At 40.2% G+C, this 23,662-nt stretch overlaps 2 protein-coding genes across 2 annotated transcripts; both read left to right on the top strand.

Moving 5' to 3' along the window:
- Positions 1-948: 948 nt before the first annotated feature.
- Positions 949-9,188, top strand: LOC140271905 (trypsin). Its single transcript, XM_072367209.1, has 5 exons — positions 949-979; positions 7,662-7,815; positions 7,906-8,044; positions 8,181-8,435; positions 8,892-9,188. Exons 1-5 carry the CDS (start codon positions 949-951, stop codon positions 9,045-9,047), a joined length of 735 nt encoding a protein of 244 aa, XP_072223310.1. The 3' UTR covers positions 9,048-9,188.
- Positions 9,189-11,516: 2,328 nt separating this feature from the next.
- pink1 (PTEN induced kinase 1) lies at positions 11,517-23,527 on the top strand. Its single transcript, XM_072366259.1, has 8 exons — positions 11,517-11,999; positions 16,857-17,138; positions 17,239-17,342; positions 17,417-17,599; positions 17,805-17,968; positions 18,063-18,190; positions 22,035-22,265; positions 22,455-23,527. The coding sequence occupies exons 1-8, from the start codon at positions 11,643-11,645 to the stop codon at positions 22,737-22,739; spliced, it is 1,734 nt and encodes a 577-aa protein (XP_072222360.1). The 5' UTR covers positions 11,517-11,642; the 3' UTR covers positions 22,740-23,527.
- The last annotated feature ends 135 nt before the right edge of the window (positions 23,528-23,662 follow it).

Here is a 23,662-nt window from a genome sequence, read left to right as displayed (position 1 = left end):
GGACCGAAATGGCTCCATAACACGCACAAGAATCCAAAAGAAACGAAAGTTAACTAAAAGAAAGCAAATAAACAGCATCAAGTGGTCAAAATTGGTTTTACGCATGCCTATGTGCGTCTGGCACATGCGTCTTCGGGCTCTCCCACGTTGGTTTGTGGATGAAAGCTATATGTTCAGCTGTAATGTCATGTAAAAGCAATCTCTACATGACATTTACTCCCAGGTGTGACTAGTTAGGTCCTTAAGATATCAACAGGCTGTATAAAGCCTTGCGCAACGGCTGTGTGTTTGTGCCAAATGCTCAAAGCCCATCCGCGCTTCCCAAAATTGGAGCGAGTACTCATAAATCACATGAATAACATGAATAAACGTTTTTACTGCATTTTGTTGTGTTTTATACGTTCTATGCTGTCATTTCTCTCTTCTCCTATTGGCAAGGCAGAGTGCTCGCAACTGTGACCTGTGCAGTAGCCGTGATATCTGTAATTGCAATTATTACTTTTGCATAAGATGACAGCGTGCAAAAGACGCATGGGCTCTGTGGAGAGCTCCGCTCCAGCTGGCTGCTGTGTCAGCTCACTGACACTGTATTTCTGCTTAATCAGTTTCAGTCTCGCCAGAGTTACATTAATATATGTATTTTTATATTTGAAATTTCAGGGTATTTTGATAATAGATTATTAAAGTTTGTTTGCGAGGCTGTGGCATCTGCATGTGCAGAGTTTGTGCGCCAAACTTTAGGGCGTATTTGCGCCGGCATATATTAGTGCAAAATATTTTGGGTAAAAAATAGGCTATTAAAAGGAACTGTCGGAATGGCGGTATGTTAAAAAAAAACATACCGCCATTCCGACCATAGGAGGAAAAAAGTGTCGGAATGACGGGACGTTTGATAAAAAATTGAATGTCGCCATTCCGACAATTGGAGACCCATGTTGGAATGGCGAGATGTCGGAATGGCAGCATGTAACCGTAGCTGGTATGCTTCTTTTAATGACGGCAAACAAGTTCCCGTTTCTTTTCCCCTTTCTTCTCGTTTTATTTTCCGAACAAAATCACTTCCGGTTTTCGTCAAATCCCAAATCGACGTCATATAAACAAAATATATAGACCCTCCCTGAAGGAGTGGAAAGAGTGAACACAACATCCATGTTGGTTCATGCTGTTCCTGAGAAGTTAAGTCAGGCACATTTTCTCACTTGTATCAGCTGCTACAGGGCAATAATGTGAAGGTGTGAGTACAGTGTGCCATCAGAGCTTTAGTTTGGTATTTCTGTTTTGAATCTACAGAGCTCCATTAGCAGTCTCAGAAAGTTGAAGCCAGCGTGATGTGATAAGATATAAGGATTTATAAAAAAAGAAAAGAGAAAAAAACAAACAAACAAACAAACCACGCAGTCACACCAGTCGCAGCAGCCCGGGCCTGAGACCCACCATCACCCAGGCCCATCCAGGCTGCCCCCAATAGAGGAAAAGCACCGCCTCACCCCACCACATGCCTCAACACCCTAAAAAAAAAAAGAACAACACATGCGGACACATCGGAGGTCCCAAAGCAACCGCCTCCAAAACTGCCCTCCAAGGCCAACACACAGTCCCCCCTAGCAATGATCAACCCAGTTCCCGCAACCCAAGAGACCACCAGACGCCCGAAGCCACACAGCCCCCCCAGCACACACCCAACTGCCCAGAGCGATGGGACAGCAACCCACCACAGCTATGCGATAAAGCTAATCAGCGGAGACCAGAGAGAATGAAATTCAGCCAATTGATGTTTCATTCTGTTCTCTCAGACTTCTCTACTTCAGATCATGGGTTTCCGAGTTTGACTCGCGGAGGCGGGGCATGACGTAGGCTTATGCTACACTTTCAGCCAATGGTATGCCTGAAACTGTTGTGGTGTCTGCCTGAGCGTGTTATGTAAGATGACCAATTATGGCGTTAAGAGATTTTGGATGAAACAAAGGCTATATTCACTCTGCAGGTCTTAATGCACAATTCCGATTTACTGCTCAAATCTGATTTTTTGTTTGGCTGTTCACATTACCTCTTTAAATGTGGCCTGTCTACAGATTGCTGTGTGAACAGCTCACGTTCCTGAAGTGACCCGCATGTGCAGTTGATCATTGATGACATCATGCCCATAAACCAAGCCACAATGGTTTTTACTGAAGGGACCATGGCAACGGCAACCGGTAATGCTAAAAATCAAGTCACACGAGACACACGAATTTCAACAAGTTCTCAAGCTATTTCTCACGCTGAAAAAAAAGTATAATGTAAATTTCTCTGGAGTGTCGCTATTGCTATGGAAACGGCAGGAAACAAGCACGTCTCCCATGAGTCTGAGCAGACCAACACTAACAACAACACTAATAATAATCAAAGTAATACAAGACCTGTCTTTATACGATACATATCCGATTCGGTACCACATTTAAAGTGGCCTGATTTCGATTTGAACATGTCAGATTCAATGCGACAGTAACACTTGCAACTGCAACTGCAGTGTGACTGTAGCTAAATAAACTTGATTTCTCCATTCCTCCGTTCCATAAACATTTGTCTAGTGGATTCTGAAAACACTTCTAAACTTGTTAAGATATTAAGGTTAAAGATATAATATAGACTTATGACATAAAGACATCAAATAACAACATAACATAGGTAATGATTATGAGTTTCAAAGTTCAGATGGATATCTGTAAAGTTATGACACATGAATAATGAACCAAACAATGTTATTTTCCTGTGTTAAACATGGAATACAGGAAGAAACAGCAGGAAACACCGGTTAACAGTTGCATAATTTCATATAAATATCCAGTTATTGACTTCATTTTGGGTTTAACTATTCAATACTATAGACCACTAAGGGGCAATGTGGCTCCATAGTCAGGTTCGTCATCTTCCAAAATAATGATTTCTTCGGTATTCTTCCAAGTACAATCATGAAAAAGGTATTAAAACGCAGCTCGTGATTTAACTGAGAACCTGAAAGAACTTGTACAAAGATATAAAACACATTTAATACATTTCCAATATTCGACTGAAACTGAATCTGAGTAAGGTCATTTTAAGAGTTCCATGCCATGAAACATCTGTCTATCGTCAGGCTGGTTCAGAGTCAGGGTATATGTCACCCTTGGTTTACTTTGTCCAGATAAGGTGGGGAGTGTTAAAGTCTGGGTTTTCTCCAATATTCTCCTAAGAGGGTCTGTTGTTTGTTCAGCTTAGTTAATACTAGGGCTTGGCACAGTAACGTGTCATTTTTGCATTAACTAATGATTTCATTATCGACAACAATTATTTGTCTACCATTAACGCAATTTTAATATTTATTATTTTTATTGTCAATGTTTGTTGCTCACTGGCTTTGATTTTGAAAAAGTCCATCGTGGGCGAGCCTAGTATGTTGCTTACTTTTGCGGCACTCACAGGAAACAGTCAAAAAAGAAAAGAATCGCGGATTAAGCGGGTTAAACAAAGATAGAGAAGGTTACGGGAACTTCACAGGAAATCATGTGATTAACACGAGTAAAGAATCTAATATTTGCCCAGCCCTAGTTAACACTAAGTAATTTATGTATCCACCTAAGTTTATGGTGCAGGTCTGTGAAAGAGGGGCTGAGAAACTTCCCCAAAATGCTTCCATGGGGCAAAGGTTGTTGTAAATTTCTCTTCCTTGGTGTAGAAATCCCCCATCTGGTCTTTACACACTGACCATCCCCACAAAAGAATGTTGGAGTCATTTAATGTTTTAAATTTGTATTAAATTCCACACTTGAGTTCGCTACACCAGACAGTACGAATATTCCACATAGAAGATTACAGGAACCGATCCTGATTATTGGTACCTGCCAGTACAACCCTGGGCTCAGTTTGACAGAGGGAGAATTCAGCCCAGACTAGAGACTAGGTGCTAGCTGCTAGCTGATGTTGGCATGCCAGATAAAGCAAATCCATGAATCTTTATTCACAGAATAAGCAACATTTTTAATCATACCCAAGGCTATGTGAGTTGAAAAAAAAGGGTTGAAATGAACATTTGAACTTTGAACATAGAACATTATATTGGCACTGTATTGACATGTCTTTGTGATTCATGTTTACACGTTAGAATTCATCCATTGTACAAACCTGTTGTCAAACAGATAACAGAGACTATCTTTGAATGGATTAAGGAGGTTAAGTACATTGAGAAACATGTTTATAAGCATAACAATTGTGAAAGTAATCAAGTGATAAAATAATTTTTCTTTGCTGAAATTTGATATTAATCATCTGGATGATCTCAATTTTCAATGTGTGACTGTACTGGCTCTGAGGTCTACTCAATGCTGTACCAACATCATCACTTCTCACTACCAATGACTCAGCACATTCTGCTGGACTAAAACTGCACAAGTATCTTCATAAATCTGGTAGGATTATGACTAAAATTGTATTTCAAAGTTTTATTATCACTAATTTCCTTATTAAGTTAAACAAATGTTTAAAATGTATGCAGACATTTAAAGAATCAAAACAAATAGAAAAATATGAATGTAGTATTCTTGGGGCTTCTTTGTAAAATACTAAAAGATAAATGTCTCTGTCAAAGTTTAAAGACAGTTTATCATAGCATATAGTATCATAATAAATTAAATAATTGCACTTATGTAAAATAAAAACTACAAGTCTACGTGTGCTTTCTACTAAAAAATACTTTCTATATAGTTTTGGGCAATGAAGACAACAAACTGTACACTCTGAGCATGATATGAAAATCTTTCTTCTCAATAAGTGTTATTTGGGTATTCTGCTGCATATGTCCTAACACAATGTAATCCTTATATAGATTACAAAGAGCTTCACACGTGCACCATAAAATGGAGCAGTGTTGCAGTCTACCATAAAAACAAAAATCTCAATTAAGATTCAAAATCAGGAAAGGCTCTCCATCTAACATGAAAGCCCATTTCAAACACCTAATTTAAACAACAAAAAATAGCTCTAATCCCAAAGAAAGAAGGCATGAAAGGAAAATTGTGAATGGAAAGTATGTTTGAAAAAGAAATATAATTTCCCTGTGGGATAAATAAAGTATTTTTTAATGTAATTTTTCTTTTTTGTTCTTTATAGTCATCTCTTAGGACCACCTGTCACCTCTGGTCTTCAGTCAGGCATCTGAATCAGAGATAAGTCCTTTGACAGAGGATCTGGGTCCACGTAAAGGGTTGTGGTTGTGTGGTACTAAAAGATCAGAGAAATATGAGGATGAAAGTACACAAAGAGTCAATAGTAATCTGTAAAATCAATTTCTAAAACACATTCGAAGTGAGACAAGTGAAGGGCTGTTTCAACAGCAAAGCATGAGACGATAAGGTGTGTAAAATTGTGTCTGTGTCTTTGAAATATGGAGTAGTTTTTAGACAGATGGTCCAGAAAGCGGCGGCGCGTCTGGTCTTCGATCAGCCTAAAAGAACACACATCACCCCTCTGTTCATTGAACTCCACTGGCTACCCTTAGCCGCCCGCATCAAATTCAAGTCACTGATATTAGCCTACAAAGTGCTTAATGGAACGGCTCCCATCTACTTGAATGCTCTTGCAAAGGCTTATGTCACAACTTGGTCCCTCCGTTCGTCCCAGGATTGTCGTTTAGCAGTGCCTACACCACGCCTAAGACAATCCAAACTCTTTTCATGTGTCGTCCCACGATGGTGGAATGACCTACCGAGCGCTACCAGAACAGGGCCGTCTTCAAGAAACTCTTGAAAACTCAGCTCGTCAAAGAGCATCTCCTATCCTAGCACTTACCTTGTACTTACCTACCCCCTCTATCTTTCTGCACTTCCTTTTATGCCTGCACCCTATCTCTACTCTGTCACCTCTGACAGAGTCGGACTAGTGGGTTCCTTCTATGTAGTTTATTGTTAGCTTTTTATATAGCTTGTTATATCTTCATTTGTATGTCGCTTTGGATAAAAGCGTCTGCTACATGGATAATATGACCAAAGGAAGCATGTAAAAAAAACATTACCCCCAAAAACAATCACTGGGGGACAATATTTTTAACAAGCTTGAATGGTGGTTATTAACCGAGTCAAAATTATTATCTGAAGCAGGACGAGCACAGAGATCATTGTAATATTATAAATAGTACCGTATATAGCAGTGGGTTGGATATTCATACCAATGACATTCTTTGAAAACTGAATATGTTGAGTTGTAATACACACATGAAAAAGACAATTTTAGAGACAGCAATCAACCTAACATGCATGTTTTTGGACAGTGGCAGAAAGCCTGAATACCTGGAGAGAACCCATGCATACACAGGGAGAACATGCAAACTCCACACAGAAAGGTCCTGGCCAGGAGTTGAACCTGGAACCCTCTTGCTTTTAGGCAACAGTGCGAAACACCATACCACTGTGCAGCCCTTGTTTGTCATCATGTAGCTCTAGTACATAATTATAAGATGTGTTAAGTTGGACCATAAAACATAGAGTAATGCTTTCAAATTTTACGCACTGTAGTCCTCTAGGACTAATGGATTTACCTCTCTGACTTTTGGAAATGAATGTTTTTTTTTTTTGTAGATTTCATACTGCCATTCAGAAAGTTCAAATTATTCTATCCAAGTTTCATTCAATCACCAAGACTGGGATAATTTATTTTGCCCATGACCTGCTGATGATGATGATGATGATGATGAAGTGCAGAGGCGTTGCCAACCTAAATACTTTCTGCTTAGGTGGAAAACTAGGACTTTTAAATGGACATAATGCAAGAGAACACCTGAGCTTTGTCATGTAGTAGGTCAGCGTCATTGTTGCAGTGTGAGATGGTTACAGTACACAACAAGACCAAAAGATAATTTAAACAAAAGAGTTGTGCGTGGATACAGTTACACTATAAAGGACAAGAGGAGAGCACTGGTCTCAGTAGTTGGAGAAGCTCAGAAGATTCTGGTGTTTTGGCATTCAGGTAAGCAGAGGAGAAGACTTTGATCCTCTTTTGATAAACGTGATACTTAATATTCAATGATAACACTACATTTTACAGTGTAAATGTAATTTGCAGTAATTAAAAAAAACTATAAAATAAAGTTAAGCATAATGCCATATCAAGTCTAAAAATAATAATTTAGTCTATTGTGTATAAATGTGTAAAAGCTGCTTTAAGTCGTGTTTACTGTGTTTACAGGCTGGAGGTACAAATATGACTCCACAAGAAATCTCTGCACCACTGCTGCTTTTGTATTTCTTAGTATGTTCAGGTAGGTAACCAGGCAAGTTCCTTGAAACTGTAATGCAGGACAAACACAAAATGATTTACTTATGTGGTTGAACAATGTTAAACAGTACCTTCACAGAGCTTTGAAGAGCATGTAAATAGTGTATGGAATAGTAACTCTGAGATCACAAGCCTCGCAATATTAATTTAGTTATTTCATATGTCTCTTTCTTTCTTTCTTTCTTTCTTTCTTTCTTTCTTTCTTTCTTTCTTTCTTTCTTTCTTTCTTTCTTTCTTTCTTTCTTTCTTTCTTTCTTTCTTTCTTTCTTTCTTTCTTTCTTTCTTTCTTTCTTTCTTTTCTTTCTTTCTTTCTTTCTTTCTTTCTTTCTTTCTCTCTCTCTCTCTCTCTCTTCACTGCCTGTTATCGCTGCCTACAGAGACGCATGCTGGAAGGATCATTGGAGGTCAAGAGGTCCAGCCCTACTCGATCAAATATCAGGCTTCCCTGCAGACTGAGAATGGGGAACACTTCTGTGGAGGAACCCTGGTGCACCAGCAGTGGGTGGTGTCTGCTGCCCACTGTTGGAGACCGTAAGTACTGACACAACATAGGTACACATATACTGAAAAGCAATGACGTATCAAAAGGAGCTAAAAAAATGTTTTGTTTTCCATTCTCAGGAGCCATTTGATGAGAGTCGTGTTAAGTGAGCACAGTCTGACCAAAGCAGAGGGATTTGAACAGATTTTCAATGTGTCGAAAATATATGTCCACAACTATAACTACAAGACATTCAACAATGACATCATGCTCATCAAGGTACATTAGCAGATACAGAATCCAGAGCTCTTGACATGTTCATACATCTCTCACTTTTCTATTCAAGTGACAAGTGATGGAATTACTTAGCCGGCATCTCACTGTTGTGTGGCTGCAACTTTGCTCTGTGTTACAGTTGAGTCAGCCGGCGCAGCTGAACTTAAATGTCCAGCCAGTTAAACTGCCTGATGAAAACACCCCCCGACTCAGGGGGGATGTCTGCACGGTGAGCGGCTGGGGTGTGACACAGGTCTATAGTTACATCCTCTCCCCTGTGTTACGGGCTGTGGATGTGAGAGAAATATCCTACTGCAAGTGGTACTACTGGGGCAGGATCACTGAAAACATGATGTGTGCTGGATCTCCGTATGGTGGCAAAGATTCCTGCCAGGTAAAAATGCATGCAACACTGAATAGGTTCTGCTTCTGTGCTATATGTAATGATAATTGATTAAGCATTTTTGTCCATGCTCACAATCACTATTATAAAACACTATTATTTTCCATTTGGTGTCATGCTCATAGTTTAATTTTGCATGCTATTATGCAAGGAATTTCTAAGAAATTACAGGTAAAAGATTTAATTTGCAGGTTTTTGAAGTGGACAACTCATGTGAAGAGTGACCTGAACTTCTGTAGTAGCCATCCACCAGCTTTTGAGAGATTTCACAACAAACTAAATATGATAACCTTGTGGTGGTATAGAAAAATGTTCTCAGGGACATCAAGATTATCATCCATCAACTCAGAATTATGTGGAAGTTTTCACAGCACTTCTAGTTGTTGAGGTATTTCTTGCTCTCTGACATTAAAAACTGCTCTTATGCTCTGTCTTGGTGATCCGCAGGGCGACTCCGGTGGTCCCCTTGTCTGCAATAACTACTTCGAGGGCATTGTCTCCTGGGGTATCAGCTGTGCAAATCCATACTTCCCAGGCGTCTACACCAAAGTGAGGAACTACGTCGAGTGGATCAATTGGATTATTGACAGAGACGTGGTGTAAACAGTTGCCATAATTCTGCTTTACTTTAAAAACATGGCTTATTGAGCATTTTACCTTTGCATCTTTTAAATAAATCCTCCAATCAAAACGACAAAAGGGGTTGTTTGTACCTCAAAATTTTACTGCAGTTCAAGTGAGAGTTATACTGTGGATCTTTTCACTGCATCACTTCCGCATCAGACAGTTATTTGTCACTACACATCTTCAACCATAGAAAGTCCCTGTTGCAACACAGTCCACGGTTGATTTCAGAGCAGTCCGGGCTACAACACTGTGTGGCAGTATCAACCTTGCTACATGGACTTTGGCCACGTTTCTGCCTGATACATAGGTAAAACACATAAAAAACCACAATTTAGCATGGAATGGGGTTAGAAGAACATGATGGTTAAGAGGAAAACACCATAATATATCCTGTATGTTCCTGAATGTAATTATAGAGTCGTCATTGGCTGCATGAATAAGCAACCCATGGAGTTGTTTTGCAGAGGATTGTTTCTATCTTTTATAGTATTGACTGTTAACTCTATCTCATTAGGTTAATTGTAACCATTAATATTTAGTTTAGTCATTTCTAAATGCAAAGATTTCCCTGGACATATGTTAAAATGCTTACATTATAATTCTTTTTTCAGTCCTCAATACTTTTCATATATAGATAATGCATGATAACAATTTTATTATTATCATTTACTTTATTATTGCACGTAGAATAAGATGGGAGTGGAAGTAATAAAGTTAAAGATATGTTCATCATTACATAGAGCTGGACAACACTGGAAAATTTCTGAAACCAGTCATATTCATTAGCATCTTCATCTAGTACAGCTTTGAAGACTAAAGCACTGGGTTCATAAAGTGACTTCTCTGATGTTACTTTTGACAATGAATTAGAGAATAAACCATCTGCAGTGAATATGAATGTGAGCTGTTTATCAACTGCTGAAAATGACCTGTATTGTTCCGCCTGCAAGCTTTTGTCCTGTTCATAGAAGAATGAAAATAAAAACACTGTCAACATTATTTAGAATTCTTTTCTGAATTCCTAAAGGGCCAAAACTAGTTGCAGAGTTGGGAGAAGCCTGATGAGAAAGGATGTCAATATTTACCTCAAATTTGTGATTTTTTTCCACTGAATCTCTTGACTTGCATTTTTTACATGACTTACTGTCAAGATGTCTTTACTTTAAGGAAAACCAACCACAGCTAGATTAGGTTGGTCAAAGGGCAAAGTTTTGCGTTTTCAGTTAGTTCAGCTGAAATACAAAACTTCCTTTAAAGGATCACTGCTATACTTTATGGGTTTCCCCTTTTTACTGTATCAAATAGTTTTTTATGATGCTCCTGACCTGCCTGGGATCCATCATTAGCAGCCCAAGCTTTTCTTCTGCAACATATCTGCCTGTCTAGGTATGAGTTTAGCCTGCCTCAAACAAAGAATAAGAGGCTGCCTCCTCTGCTGCTGTTTTTGGGAACAGGGCCTCAAAAAGACAGAAGATTAAGTTGAGCTTTTCACACAGGGGGTAACAAAAGGTACCTCGGTCGGTATATGTGAATAATTGTTTTCTTTTATCAAATAAAAATATGTCACATTGTGACATATGGCTTATAACAACATTAAAACAACAACAAAAAAAGGAGCCGACCAGGGATTAACGAATGATGCTGCTGGCCGCTCCTTGACAGGCGTGTGTAGTTAGTGATGTGACTGTGTGAACTTGTTGAACATATTTTCTTATGACCAAATATTTCCCATCTTATACATCTATATACAAAATAGTGTTTCCATGGTAAATTACTGAACTACAGATTTACTGATAAAAATGTAAACCCGGAGCTGAGAGGAGTGACAAGAATTAATTGTGCTATTAAGTCATTTTTATTATTATTATTTGAATGGATTAAATGATCCCCACCCGGGGCCTTTCTGTGTGGAGTTTGCATGTTAGGTTAATTGGTGTCTCTAAAATTGTCCCTAGGAGTGTGAGCGTGTGTGTGGTTGTTTGTCTCGTTTGTCTCTGTGTGGCCCTGTGATGGACAGGCGACCTGTCCAGGGTGTACCCCGCCTCTTGCCCAATGACCGCTGGGATAGGCTCCAGCCCCCCTGCGGCCCGACAGTCGCATTAAGCAGGAATAGAAAATGGATGGATGAATGGATTAAATATTGTAAGTATCCTGCTGTTTTTCTCTCTAACATAGTCATACTGTTATTACAGACATCTTTAAGTTCTGAGACTGACTGGTCAGCACTCATGTACTGTATGAAAATAGTCTTACTATCTTACTATCTGTTTGTATTTTACAAAACGAGAAACACTTGTACAGTGTGGGTTTTTGAAAAAGAACCCACAAAATGGTCACATGCAATCCTTAAGATGAAGTCGTTTTGTGCATACCTTAAACGCTAGATGCCGCTAAAGACCCCCTGCCGCTCCCCCAACAAGGAGAAAACGAAGAAGAAGAGGACATTTCTTCCGCGCATGCTCATCTGTAGTTTGTTTGTTTACATAACATTGCCCTTGCCGCAAACAACACGCTCACTGACTGACCCACATAGGGAGTTTTAACTATCTAAAGTCAGCTTTTCGGGTTAACATGTCTGTGAAACACGGGATTAGTCGAGGGCTCGAGTTGGGCCGCTCGTTCTTTCAGATTGGTCTTCTCAAATCTGCCGGCCGAGTCGCAGCAAAGCTCCGAGCTGGCCGTTTTTGTGTAGGCTCTTCGGTCCACACCGTTCAGCCTCAGGCTTTCCTGCCGTCCCGGTACCACTACTACCGCACCTCTCTGAAGGGCCTGGCAGCTCAACTTCAGTCCTCCGCCTTTAGAAGAAGGTTCACCGGTGGATCCCGGCGTAACAGGGCCGTGTTTTTGGCTTTTGGCCTCGGTGTGGGGCTCATAGAACAACAGCTCGAGGACGACAGACGAAGTGCTGCAACATGCCAGGAGATACAGGTATGTCTGCCTCATATTGGGTACGGAAGCCTATTTTAGTGTGTGAGTAAACGTTGTCACTTTATTTCCATTCAGAACATCATTTTAAGAAGAAGTAGGAAGCTGTATAAACATTTAATCTGGTCATTTAAAAAAAAAGCCACTTCCAGACAGTATTGTTTAATGTAATTGGATTTCAGGTGTCAGTTAGGACAGTTTACCTTTTTTGTTTTGGAATGAGTTTATGGGGATGATGGCAGTCTATTGACTAAAAGAAAAAATGTCAAACTTTAAAGTTACAGTACTGTGCAAAAGTCTACAGCCTTTTGTTCCGTTTTCTGTGAAGATGATCCCACACTGCTTTAGTAATGTTGAGGTCCAGGCTCTGGGGAAGATTCATCCCCACATAAAACCTGTTGCCACTGATTTTCAGTCCAGTTCTTGTATCATTTGGCATACTTCAGTATTTCCTCCCTGTCTCCATTCCTTAAGAATGGCTTCTTGACAGCCACCCTTCAATGGAGACAATTTCTGATGAGGCTTCAGTGAACAGTAGATGGATCGACTGAAGGACCAGATGTATCTCTCAGGTCCTGTGTGAGGTTTTTGCTGGATTTTTTCCCGTTCCTCGAGGACATGAATTTCAGATACTGTTCATCGGCTTTAGATATGACTTTATTGTGCCTTTTTTACTGTATCGTGCCTATTCAATCTATCGACATTCTTGCGGACAGCAAAGGAAGAATCTCATTGTACAGGAACAGTTTTCTAACATGTACTGTATATATGACAATAAACGCTTGAATTTAGATATGTTAGGCCTGTCACTTTTGTCCTCCACTCCTCAAATATTTTTAAAGGAAGGGAACTTAGGAATCAACTTGTTGCAAAAATACTATTTAATGTCAGTCAAACTATGTTTTCTTTGGTGTATTTCGTTGATGCATCTAAAGAAATGGAAACAAATTATATCTTTGTTGCTAATAACAAAGTCTGTTTGTAACATAGAGCCCAATGGTATGCTTTAAAATTGGACCTTTGCTGATTATTGTGAGAATGCTGTTTTTAAACTATTGTTTTCCTGTTTCATTATTATTCTGTACGTTTTTTGCATTTGTGCAAATTTTCCTCCCTTTAAAAGTAATGGTAAATACTTTCAAACTAGAAAAGGCTGTTCCTGTAAAACAGCAGTGATAATGCTGATGAAGTTGAATGGGGATAGCTGACAATGCTAAAAAAGTGGAAAAACTTTCAATTGCTGAAAAACACTTGCTGAAGTCTTGGTTGAATGAATTCAAAGTTGAAATAACAATAGTGGAATGATTTAAACCTATTGGAAATACAGAAGAAAAAAGGCAGAAGTATTTTTCATTTATTTGAAGCTGTCATATTTCAAAATTGGCATAATATTTAAATTGAAATTTAATTTCAAATTTCAAATAATGAAATTTGAATAAAATGTTAAATATTTTAAAAGGTATAAAAGTTAGAAACACCAAAAGTCAAACGCAGAATCTCCTTAAAATGCATAGGTATTTTTCATGTCAAACTGTCATATTTCAAAATTGCCTTAATATTTGAAAAAGCTGCACCATTTGGTAATAGCTGAATGTCTTGTGACCCGTTTAAAGTTTGACTGGTGTCTCTAGCTGAAAGTATGCAGAAGTAGTTAGGTAGGAAAGAGGAAGAAGTTTTTGAACAGTTGAAAGCACTTTCCATTCACTTGAATGAAAAGTTGAATAAAAGTTGAATAGTTTAAAAAGTATATAAGTTAGAAACACCAACAGTCATAGCAGTAATCTCCCGAAAGAGCTGAACGTTTTGATACCAAAATTGTAGAAATTGGTGAAAGTATGCAGGAGTAGTTAAGCGCCAAAAAGCGTATGGAATAATAATAATAAAGGGAAACAGGAAAACAATTGTGAGGATGCTGATTAATGCTGACATACGCATCAGTATTAAAACCCAAGATTTTAAGGACACAAAGTGATGGCACTTTTGTTCTTTCTTACACACACAGCTGTCTCCCATAGCAACTAATCATGAGGGCAGAGCCAGCATGGCTGGCCTGTTCTAATAACAGATATATACGCGTAGATGCCGCATTCGGGCTTGTCAGGCACGTCAACACGGCCACCATCTTGGGACGGGGTTTCTGACAGCAGTCAGACTGTCAGAGTGGTTCTGACAGTTGTGCATCTGGCAAAGTGCCAGACTTTTGTGCTGCTTACGGATGTTCCCGTGAAAGAAATGCCGAAACGAATAAACTTGGAAATAACATTTCACAAGTAAGAAGTTATTTTATATTATTTAACTGTTATGAAGGTGTTGAATTTGATGTATCTCTTAAGATAACATAAATGACACTAGCTTATTACTAACGTCAGGACTAACGTAAGTTATGTACCGGAATTGTAGCAACATAAGCATGGAGAACTGAGCGTTGTTCAGCTGGAGTTGTTTTGTGTGTAGGTTTCCAAAATATAAATAAGTCAGGCAGGCATGGGCAGCAGCACTCAGGAGGAGAGGTTTTATCCCAAAGGACCGTTCAGTTGTCTGCAGCTGTCACTTTAAACCACAAGACTTTGACAGCACTGGACAGTCAACTTGTTTAAGGGTGACACCATCCGTGCTTGATTTTCCTTACCATCTTTGCAAAGTGTCATGACAAATTCTTACATAATCTTAATATTTCACTAACACAACGCAGTGCCCACTAAATGATAATAAAATGCACTATTAGAAATTGTTCCGATTGAATGAACCCTCATATAAACCTTTAAAAACATCAATGTCACCTCCCTGATGTTAAAATGCACAATTCTATTAACATAGAAGACATACTGTTTTTTTAAAACAAGGCATGATTGAGTTATCCTTAAATACCTGAAATCTTTATCCTGAAATATTATCTAAATAATCACTTTTCTAATGTATGTCTGATGTAAATAAAAAAAAAGATGCTATATTTATTTATATATGTATATATATATATATATATTGAATATAAATATATAAACTAATCAATCTATGTTGTATCACAAATATATGTCTGGAATTTATATTAAAACAACCGGCTTGAAAATCAGTTGAAAATTCAGTGAGCCCAATTCTAATACTGCTTATGAGGGCAGAGCCAAGATGGCTGCCCTACTATAACAGCTTTATGCCAGCCTTTGTTATGTGTGCTCCTAATACAATATAACATGACAGCCTCTGTCTCTCAGCAGGCAGTAGCTCCAACTAATCAACTAATCACACAACTGCTACTCCTTGTGAGGGCACAGCCAACATGGCTGCCCTATTAAAAAAGCTTTATGCCAGCTTGTGTTATGTGTGCTCCTAATACAATATAACATGACAGCCTCTTTCTGTAAGCGGGCAGTAGCTCCATCTAATCACACAGCTGTTACTCCTTATGAGAGCACAGCCAACACGGTTGACCTGTTATAACAGGTCCATGCCAGCCATCTAGGACACAAATGCGCGCGATAGCGCGCACTTACTCACATTTTCCCATTACTTTGAACACATCAGCTGGGCCTTGTGTGCTATAACAGGTTAATTTTATCTACTCACGAGAGAAATGCATGTGCACCTATTACAATATAACATGGCAGCCTCTGTCTCTCAGCGGCCAGTAGCTCCAATTAATCACACAGCGACTACTGCTTATGAGGGCAGAGCCAATATGGCTGCCCTGTTCTAATACTGCTTATGAGGGCAGAGCTAAGATGGCTGCCCTGTTCTAATACTGCCTATTTGGGCAGAGCCAAGATGGCTGGCCTATTATAACAGCTTTATGCCAGCCTGTGTTATGTGTGCTCCTAATACAATAAAACATGACAGCCCCTGTCACTCAGTAGCTCCGTTGGCACCCATCAAAAATTAATTATTAGTTAATATTATTGTGAGAATGCTGATTAAGCATCTTTTCAACCTAACTACTTCTACATACTTTCAGTTAGAGACACCATTCAAATTTTAAACGGGTCTCAAGACATTCAGCTGTTACCAAATGGGGCGGCTTTTTCAAATATAAAGCCAATTTTGAAATGTGACAGTTTCAAAAACATAAAAAAGTTTTTTTTTCACCCCTTTCATCAAATCTTCCGTTTTTCCAATAGGTTTAAATCATTCCACTATTGCTATTTCAACTTCAAATTATTTCAACCAAGACTTGTTTTTCAGCAAATTTCTCTTCAGCCTAACTACTTCTACAGACTTTCAGCTAGAGACATCTTTCAAATTTTGAATGGGTCTGAGCAACGGGTTTTTCAGCAATTGAAAGTTTTTCCGCTTTTTTAGCATTGTCAGCTATTCCCATTCAACTTCATCGGCATTCTCACAGTTCTCACTGGAACAGCCTTTTCAAGTTCTATTAAGTGTTCATACAACAGTGATTTATCCATTTAGCCAGGTGTGTTTTTATTTATTAAATTTCTTTTTTAAAATACTTTTATGATGTAAAGGTCATTATTTAGTAGCTTCACAAACCAAAGAACACATTCCTCTGAAAACGTTCAGGTACAAGGACTGAACTGAAAATGAGTAAAAAAAGAAGCTAATGTCCAAAGAAAGTTTGAAAGACTTTCAGAAACCCTGGAGAACTGTTGATCAAGACCACCTAAAAAGATCACATTAAAATTTCTTTTAAAAAGTCTTGTTCCTTGGAGTAAAAAAAAATAAAAAAGTAAGGGGGATTAATAATAGATTACAGTCCCCCAAATGTGTTTTGAACCCTCCTGGCTCTTGTAAAAACACACACAGTTAGAAGCATATTTATTTTGCACTCAGAGCTTACAGTGATTGACTTAAGGCCAAGCATAAAATGTGAGCATAACTACTTTTATGAGTCTTGAATATTATTTCTTGCAGGCTGTGTTTAGGAAGAAGAGGTTCCAGAGCTCTCTGATGCCTGTCACCTCTGGATATAAACTGGAGGATTACATTATAGGCAACCAGATCGGGAAAGGCTCTAATGCAGCTGTCTATGAAGCTGCAGCACATTTTGCCCGTCCAAAGGAGAGCGATAGAAAGTGCGTGTTGGTGGAGGAGAGGGACGATGAAGATGGAGCTGGAAGTCATACGGTGCAATCTCTGTCATGTTGCTCTCTTAGAAACTTCCCACTGGCTATCAAGATGCTGTGGAACTTTGGGGTGAGTGATCTCCTACACATTCAGTTCAAGAGAGAAAACAAAAAAAGAACAGGCCCACATAAGTGCTGACTGACATTTTTTTAATGTTAATTATTTGTAGGCAGGGTCGTCAAGTGAAGCAATATTGAAATCCATGTCACAGGAGCTGGTCCCTGCAGGCCCTCTTGCCCTTAAGCGGGAGAAAGAACAGATTCCACTGGATGGGTAGATACTGTGTCCTTAGTGCTTTTGTTTCTGCTCTGTAGTACTGATCTAATCTCTGACCTCTTTTCATGCAGACAATTTGGTGTCCTGCCCAAAAGAGTGTCAGCTCACCCTAATGTTATCAGAGTTCACCGTGCTTTCACAGCAGATGTCCCCCTGCTACCAGGTGCCAAGGAAGAGTATCCAGATGTTCTGCCTGCCAGGCTAAACCCTGCCGGCCTGGGCAACAATCGTACTCTTTTCTTGGTTATGAAAAAGTAAGACCTGCTAAATTTCTCTCCCAAATCTCAGACAGGGTGTGAATAATGAATTCTGTTTTTGTTTTTTCAAATTAATGTAATTTACTAGCTTAGTATTAGAAAGTGCTATGTAACAAACGTAAGACGTCTACTTCTGCTTTACAGTGCTTTTCTGGCTATGTTTCTTGATATCATTCAAAACCTTTTGTTTTGTGTTCCACAGCTATCCCTGCACGCTGCGACAGTACCTGCAGGTGTCCATGCCAGACAGCAGGCAGGGCTCTCTGATGTTGCTGCAGCTCCTGGAGGGGGTGGACCATTTGTGTAGGCAGGGAGTTGCTCACAGGGATCTTAAATCAGACAATGTGCTGCTGGAGTTTGACTCAGGTGAGATTTAAAATTTATTACATTAACAGATTTGTTTCTATCTGTTGTGCACAGCTGATTTAACTTTGCTTTTTTTGTTGTTGTTTTTTTGCAGATGGTTGCCCCTGTTTGGTCATTTCTGACTTCGGCTGCAGCCTGGCCCAGATTGACTCTAGTCTACAGCTGCCCTTCAACAGCATTTGGGTCAGCAGAGGAGGGAATGCCTCCCTTATGGCTCCTGAGGTAGGCTTAATTAGTTCTTTATTATCATTAGGTTGTCTGATAGTGTTAAAGTTATTGCTTACAAATGTCAGTAAAAAAGCTGCTTGTATATTTTGGGAAACAACCAATCCAGATATCCTGAAATGTTCCCCAGTACAACATCAACTTCTAGGGATGTCCCGATTAAATTTTTTTTTTTTTTGCCCTCGAGTCCGACTCATTTGATTTTGATGAGTATCTGCCGATACCGAGTCCCGATCTGATACTTCAGCAATGCATTAGTATGCAATCGAGTCTGACGGCAAACTCGACCATGACGGCTCTGACAGCGTTTTGCATCACGTGCATCTGTGCAATATGGTAGCCCATGATTACCGAAAATATACTGATATTAGCACAAGAAGGTAATTAAACACAAAAGGCCTGTATGTGAGGGATGCTGCCTTTGTTATAAAACGAATAAACGATTATTAGACAAAAATATTGAAATATGTTTATTTTGATATTAATAGTCTATAATATTGAAATATTACCGTTTTTAGATGATACGCCATGTTTGTAGTCGAGCTGTGATATGCAAAATTTGAATGCAAAATGTTGTTTGCAAATTTTGCTTTCGACTTTTTTCCCGACATCTATTTTGGTAAAATTCTGCCACATGTCTTTGACATGGATGGTAGAGGAAGACTCACTGTAAATGAAACCCTCAAAATAAAAATAAATATTCAGCAAACCACCGGACATTGAATAACGTGGACGTTCTTCAATCTACTTGTCTCTAGTGGGTTGGGCTAATCCAAAATAGTGAAAACAAGGGGGGTGTTCTCTGAAGACAGGCTATTACCTGTGAAACCATATCGTACCATATAAGCCACCAATAAGTCGACCAATTGACTAGGACTTTACAGCCCTACTTTACTGTTAAACTGTAAACAGTCTTGTGAGTGTGTGGTCTACTGGGAGCACTGCTGGTTGTGAGGTCTGACAGCTGCAGGAAGGAAGGACCTGTGATAGCGCTCCTTCATACACTTCGGATGAAGCAATCTGTCGCTGCAGGAGCTCTCCCTATCTTTTACAGTCTCCTGCATGGGATGTCATTTTTCATCATGGATGACAGCTTAGCCATCATCATCCTCCCTCCTACTACCTCCACTAAGTCGAGGGGGCATCCCAGGACAGAGCCGAGATGCTGCTCCCCCAGCAGACCACTCCATAAAAGATGGATGATGCCACCACAGTGTCATAGAAGATCTTCAGGAGTGCCCCATGTACTCCAAAAGACCTCCATCTCCTGAGCAGATAGAGTCTGCTCTGGCCTTTCTTATACAGAGCAGTGAGTTCCCTGTACTCCTTGTCGTCCTCATTAGTGATGAGGCCGACATCAGAGAACTTCTGCAGATGACAAGTGGTCATGTAGTAGGAAAAGTCTGTATTATAAAGGGTGAAGAGGAACGGAGCCAGGATCGTTCCCTGCGGGGCCCCTGTACTGCAGACAGCTACATCGGACACACAATCCTGGGTCCTCACATACTGTGGATGTTCGGTGAGGTAATCCAAAATCCAGTATGTGAGGTGGTGGTCCAGTATGTGAGGTGGTGGAAGATCGCAGTATCATCCACTCCAGTGCCAGGTTGGTAGGCAAACTGCAGTGGATCCGACGATGGACTCAGCAAGGAACGGAGATGGACAAGGACTAGTCGCTCCAGGGTCTTCATCAGGTGGGATGTTAGTGCCACCGGTCTGTAGCTGCTGAAGTCCTTGGGGTGTGGGTTCTTGGGCACAGGTACCACAAAGGATGTTTTTCGACAGCTATGGCAGCCTCCCCAGCTTCAGGCTCAGGTTGAACATGTATGCAACAATCCCACACAGCTGATCTGCGCAGGACTTGAGGAGGCTGAAACTGATGCTGTCTGGACCTGTGGCTTTTCTTGCCTTGATCTTCTGGAGCTGGTTTCTCACCTGGGTTGTTGTGAAGGACAGGTTGGAGCAGGGAGGCTGTGTGTTGGGGGGGTGTGGGTAAGGGGGTTGTGTTAATGAACTGAGCAGTGGGGGGTGGTCCTGAGCTGAGTCTTGTGGAGTGGAAGGAGTCGGTGAGGGAGGAGCAGGGTCCGTGAGCTCTGGGTGCAGAGAAGGGTGACTGCAACATGGAAGACTGGGCCTGGGGAGGGGCAGATGGCTGATCAAATCTATTGAAGAACAATCCGACTACGTCATTAATGTTGACTTTTGGCAACTCTAAATGGCAACGTGTAAATTTCTTCTCAGACTCCACCATGAATAGCTGCTGTTGTCTGCTATGTGAACACCGACCAGAAGTAAGATTGCATCCTCAACCAAATGCGGAAGTGTGACACTCAGTGCTGTTACTTGAGTGCCATCGGATCGGATTAATGGCTAATTTACAAGAAGACTCATTACAATGAGTTATTCAGTTCATGTAGACACCTTAATCTGACAAAAAAGCGGATCAGATTGGGTTACTCACGATCGAATTAAGTCACCGAGATAACTCGATCCAAATGTACACTGAATGTGCATGTAGACAAAAGTGGATTGGATCGAGCGTTCTGCACATGCTCAAGATTTTTTCCCGGGATCATCACCCGGAAGTCGAAGGAGACGATATTACAGTTGTTTTCGCCGCCGTCGGAAAGAAATAAACAATAGAGAATGCGACGTGGTGCATCGCGTTTGTGCCATAACCATGCTCATCACAAACTAAATGTAGAGGGACATAGCTTCATCTTGCTCTTTGATCGCCATCTTTCTCGAATGCCTTAGTTTTGTTGTTGTTGTTGGTGGTGGTGGTGAAGACGTCAATCGGCAGTGGCTCTATTAGCGATAGTTGAAATGGGTACAGCTCTACCTATCGTACTGGGGTATGGCATGCTTTGTGCCAGTAATTCGATACATTCACCGCCATATATCCAAGGATAGTTAGCCTTGCTCAGATAAGGAGCATAACCCAACAATAGCTATAATCGAGTTAATCTCATCATGCAGACCCACTGTATGAGTGTGACAATTATAGAGCCCATTCCTCGCCTGCTGTAAATTGTGTGACGTTACAGTGTTGTTTCCGTAAATGCAACAATATTGATGTAGTGGAACTTGTTAAGCCATTATCATTCCATTTGACAATCTCTTTGTACCTCAGGATGAATTTAAAACATGAAACATGGCAATAATTGTTGTTTTTAAGGTTAAATCCGATCATTTCCACCAATTTCGATCACTGAAAATCACGTGATTGGCCCTGATTTCCGATCGCATGATTGGATCGGGACATCCCTGTCAACTACATAATATGCTCTTCTGTAATTATTTATGAAAACCATCTGACAAGGTCAGACCTTTATGAATCACTGTCAACATTGCATGTTTGAAATTGTAGTCCCACTAAGGGCCAGGCCCACACAATAATAGTTCATCTTGATTGGGCATAAAATCTGCTTTTCAGCGGAATCTGTCTTTTGTTTCTATTCTCATTAAACCTTCCTCTTTTTCTTTTTTTTTTTCACGTTACCACAAATAACTACATATGAATTTGCCACCGCCTTTCTGTGTGGAGTTTGCATGTTCTCCCCGTAAATGCGTGGGTTCTCTCCAGGTACTCCGACTTCCTCCCACCGTCCAAAAACATGCATGTTAGGTTAATTGGTGACTCTATAACTGATCTTTAGGAGTGAGCGTGTGTGTGGTTGTTGTCACGTTTGTCTCTGTGTGGCCCTGTGATGGACTGGCGACCTGTCCAGGGTGTACCCCGCCTCCCACTCGATGACCGCTGGGATAGGCTCCAGCCCCCCCACAATCCGACCGATGGATGGAATTTTCCACCATCTCTCATACTATTTTATGCTGTTAGGTGGCCACTGCAGTTCCAGGAAATGGTGTGGTGATCGACTACAGCAAAGCTGATGCCTGGGCTGTGGGTGCCATTTCCTATGAGATATTTGGACAGCAGAACCCCTTCTATCGAACAGGGGGACTGGAGAGCACTAATTACCAGGAGAAGGAACTCCCTCCTCTGCCTCCCAGCGTTCCAGCTGATTTGCAGTTAGTGATACAATTACTGCTCAGAACGAATCCATACAAGGTAAATAAAAAGGCTTTGAGGGATTTGTTCAAACACTGTGCTCAGTCTGTTGGTGTGACTGAAAATGGATCTATAATCCTTACATTTGAAAATAGCATTTTGACTTTGATGATCGGTACAATATAATGACTCCAGATAGCCATGAAAGTAACTTAAATTTGCACTGACACTGTTGTTCTTCCTCTGTAGCGCCCCAGTGCCCGCGTAGCAGCTAACATGCTACATCTCAGCCTCTGGGGTCAGAGGGCCCTGGCCAATCACGATAGTGCTGGCATGAGGAAGCTGGCTGATTGGTTGCTGTGCCAGTCTGCTGTGGTTCTCCTGAAGGGCTGTAGTGGACCTGGTGGGAACGGGGTGGAGGCGGAGCTTCAGAGGAGCTTTCTGTCCAACTTGGACCTGGAGGACCTGCGTACCGCTATAGGCTTCCTCCTGTATGGGCGACAGAAGCGCCAGGCCTGCATTCTGTCTTCATAGATTCTCTCAAACACCAAACTCAGAGGTGTTGAAATGGAGTTCAAAATGCCCCTTATGGAAAATCGAGCATGTTTAATGAATGCTTTGCATAATCGACAGATGGGTACTCTCTCGTTCTGATTTTCTTGTGTGTTTAACATCTCCCTAATTAGAGTTCTCACTTTCAAACACATAAATTAGACAAAGCACTGATCACTGCTGATGATCCCGTTATGAGAGCATATATTTTCTTTTGAAAGCTCTTTTTACATATTTGACAGGCAGAACCCTCACACTCACAGTTGTTTTTGCAGCTGTGCAGATGATTTGTACAAATGGAAGTGGAGGCCAGTGCAAATATTTTAAAGTGAAACATTGTGTTCATGTGTTAGGCTCTACTGTGTAGGGATGACATTAACAATTTACAGGTAACACACGTATATAACGCATGGAAAAACCTTCCAAAAAATTTTGTGTGTAATAATCAGGATGATGCAGAGTATTGACTGACCTCAGTAATGCCCTGTTTGCACTTTATGTCCTAATTTGCACTCTTCTAGAGCTATAGTAATGGCTTGGTGGAGTTTGTTGTCAGCTATATTTATATGACATTGTTATGCTAAAGGTTTTAATCTTTCACACCTTTGGCATTAAAATTACCCTGTTAAGTTGACACAGTTGTGTGATTGGTCAGAGCTCCAAAACAAAGAGCTGGTACAAAGTTTCATGCTAAATACTAAATACTATGATAAATATTTTGGAAAAACTGAGATTTTTCTGTTAAGGGAATAAAAAATTGTGAAAGAGGCCTGAATGGTTTGTGCAAGATTTGTCAGTCGATTTAATCTACATGATGATGTTTCTTACAAAAGATTTTACCTGATTTTAAAAAATACTGTTTTGTAGAAATCACTGGCTCATGTTGCATACTTTCTTATAAAGCA

The sequence above is a fragment of the Leuresthes tenuis genome, unplaced genomic scaffold (assembly GCF_036924035.1).
Source record: "Leuresthes tenuis unplaced genomic scaffold, fLeuTen1.0.hap1 SCAF_16, whole genome shotgun sequence".
In the NCBI taxonomy this organism is placed as follows: domain Eukaryota; kingdom Metazoa; phylum Chordata; class Actinopteri; order Atheriniformes; family Atherinopsidae; genus Leuresthes; species Leuresthes tenuis.
This window is presented reverse-complemented; position numbering and strand designations above follow the sequence as displayed.

What these genes read in the sequence shown, in the direction of transcription:
- LOC140271905 (XM_072367209.1), top strand. Translation starts at nt 949, where the DNA reads ATGTCGGAATGGCAGCATGTAACCGTAGCTG. An exon ending in GCTGCCCACTGTTGGAGACC is followed by an intron (nt 7,816 to 7,905) that starts GTAAGTACTGAC and finishes TTCCATTCTCAG; the next exon opens with GAGCCATTTGATGAGAGTCG. An exon ending in ATGACATCATGCTCATCAAG is followed by an intron (nt 8,045 to 8,180) that starts GTACATTAGCAG and finishes TCTGTGTTACAG; the next exon opens with TTGAGTCAGCCGGCGCAGCT.
- pink1 (XM_072366259.1), top strand. Translation starts at nt 11,643, where the DNA reads ATGTCTGTGAAACACGGGATTAGTCGAGGGCTCGAGTTGGGCCGCTCG. An exon ending in CAACATGCCAGGAGATACAG is followed by an intron (nt 12,000 to 16,856) that starts GTATGTCTGCCT and finishes TATTTCTTGCAG; the next exon opens with GCTGTGTTTAGGAAGAAGAG. An exon ending in AGATGCTGTGGAACTTTGGG is followed by an intron (nt 17,139 to 17,238) that starts GTGAGTGATCTC and finishes AATTATTTGTAG; the next exon opens with GCAGGGTCGTCAAGTGAAGC.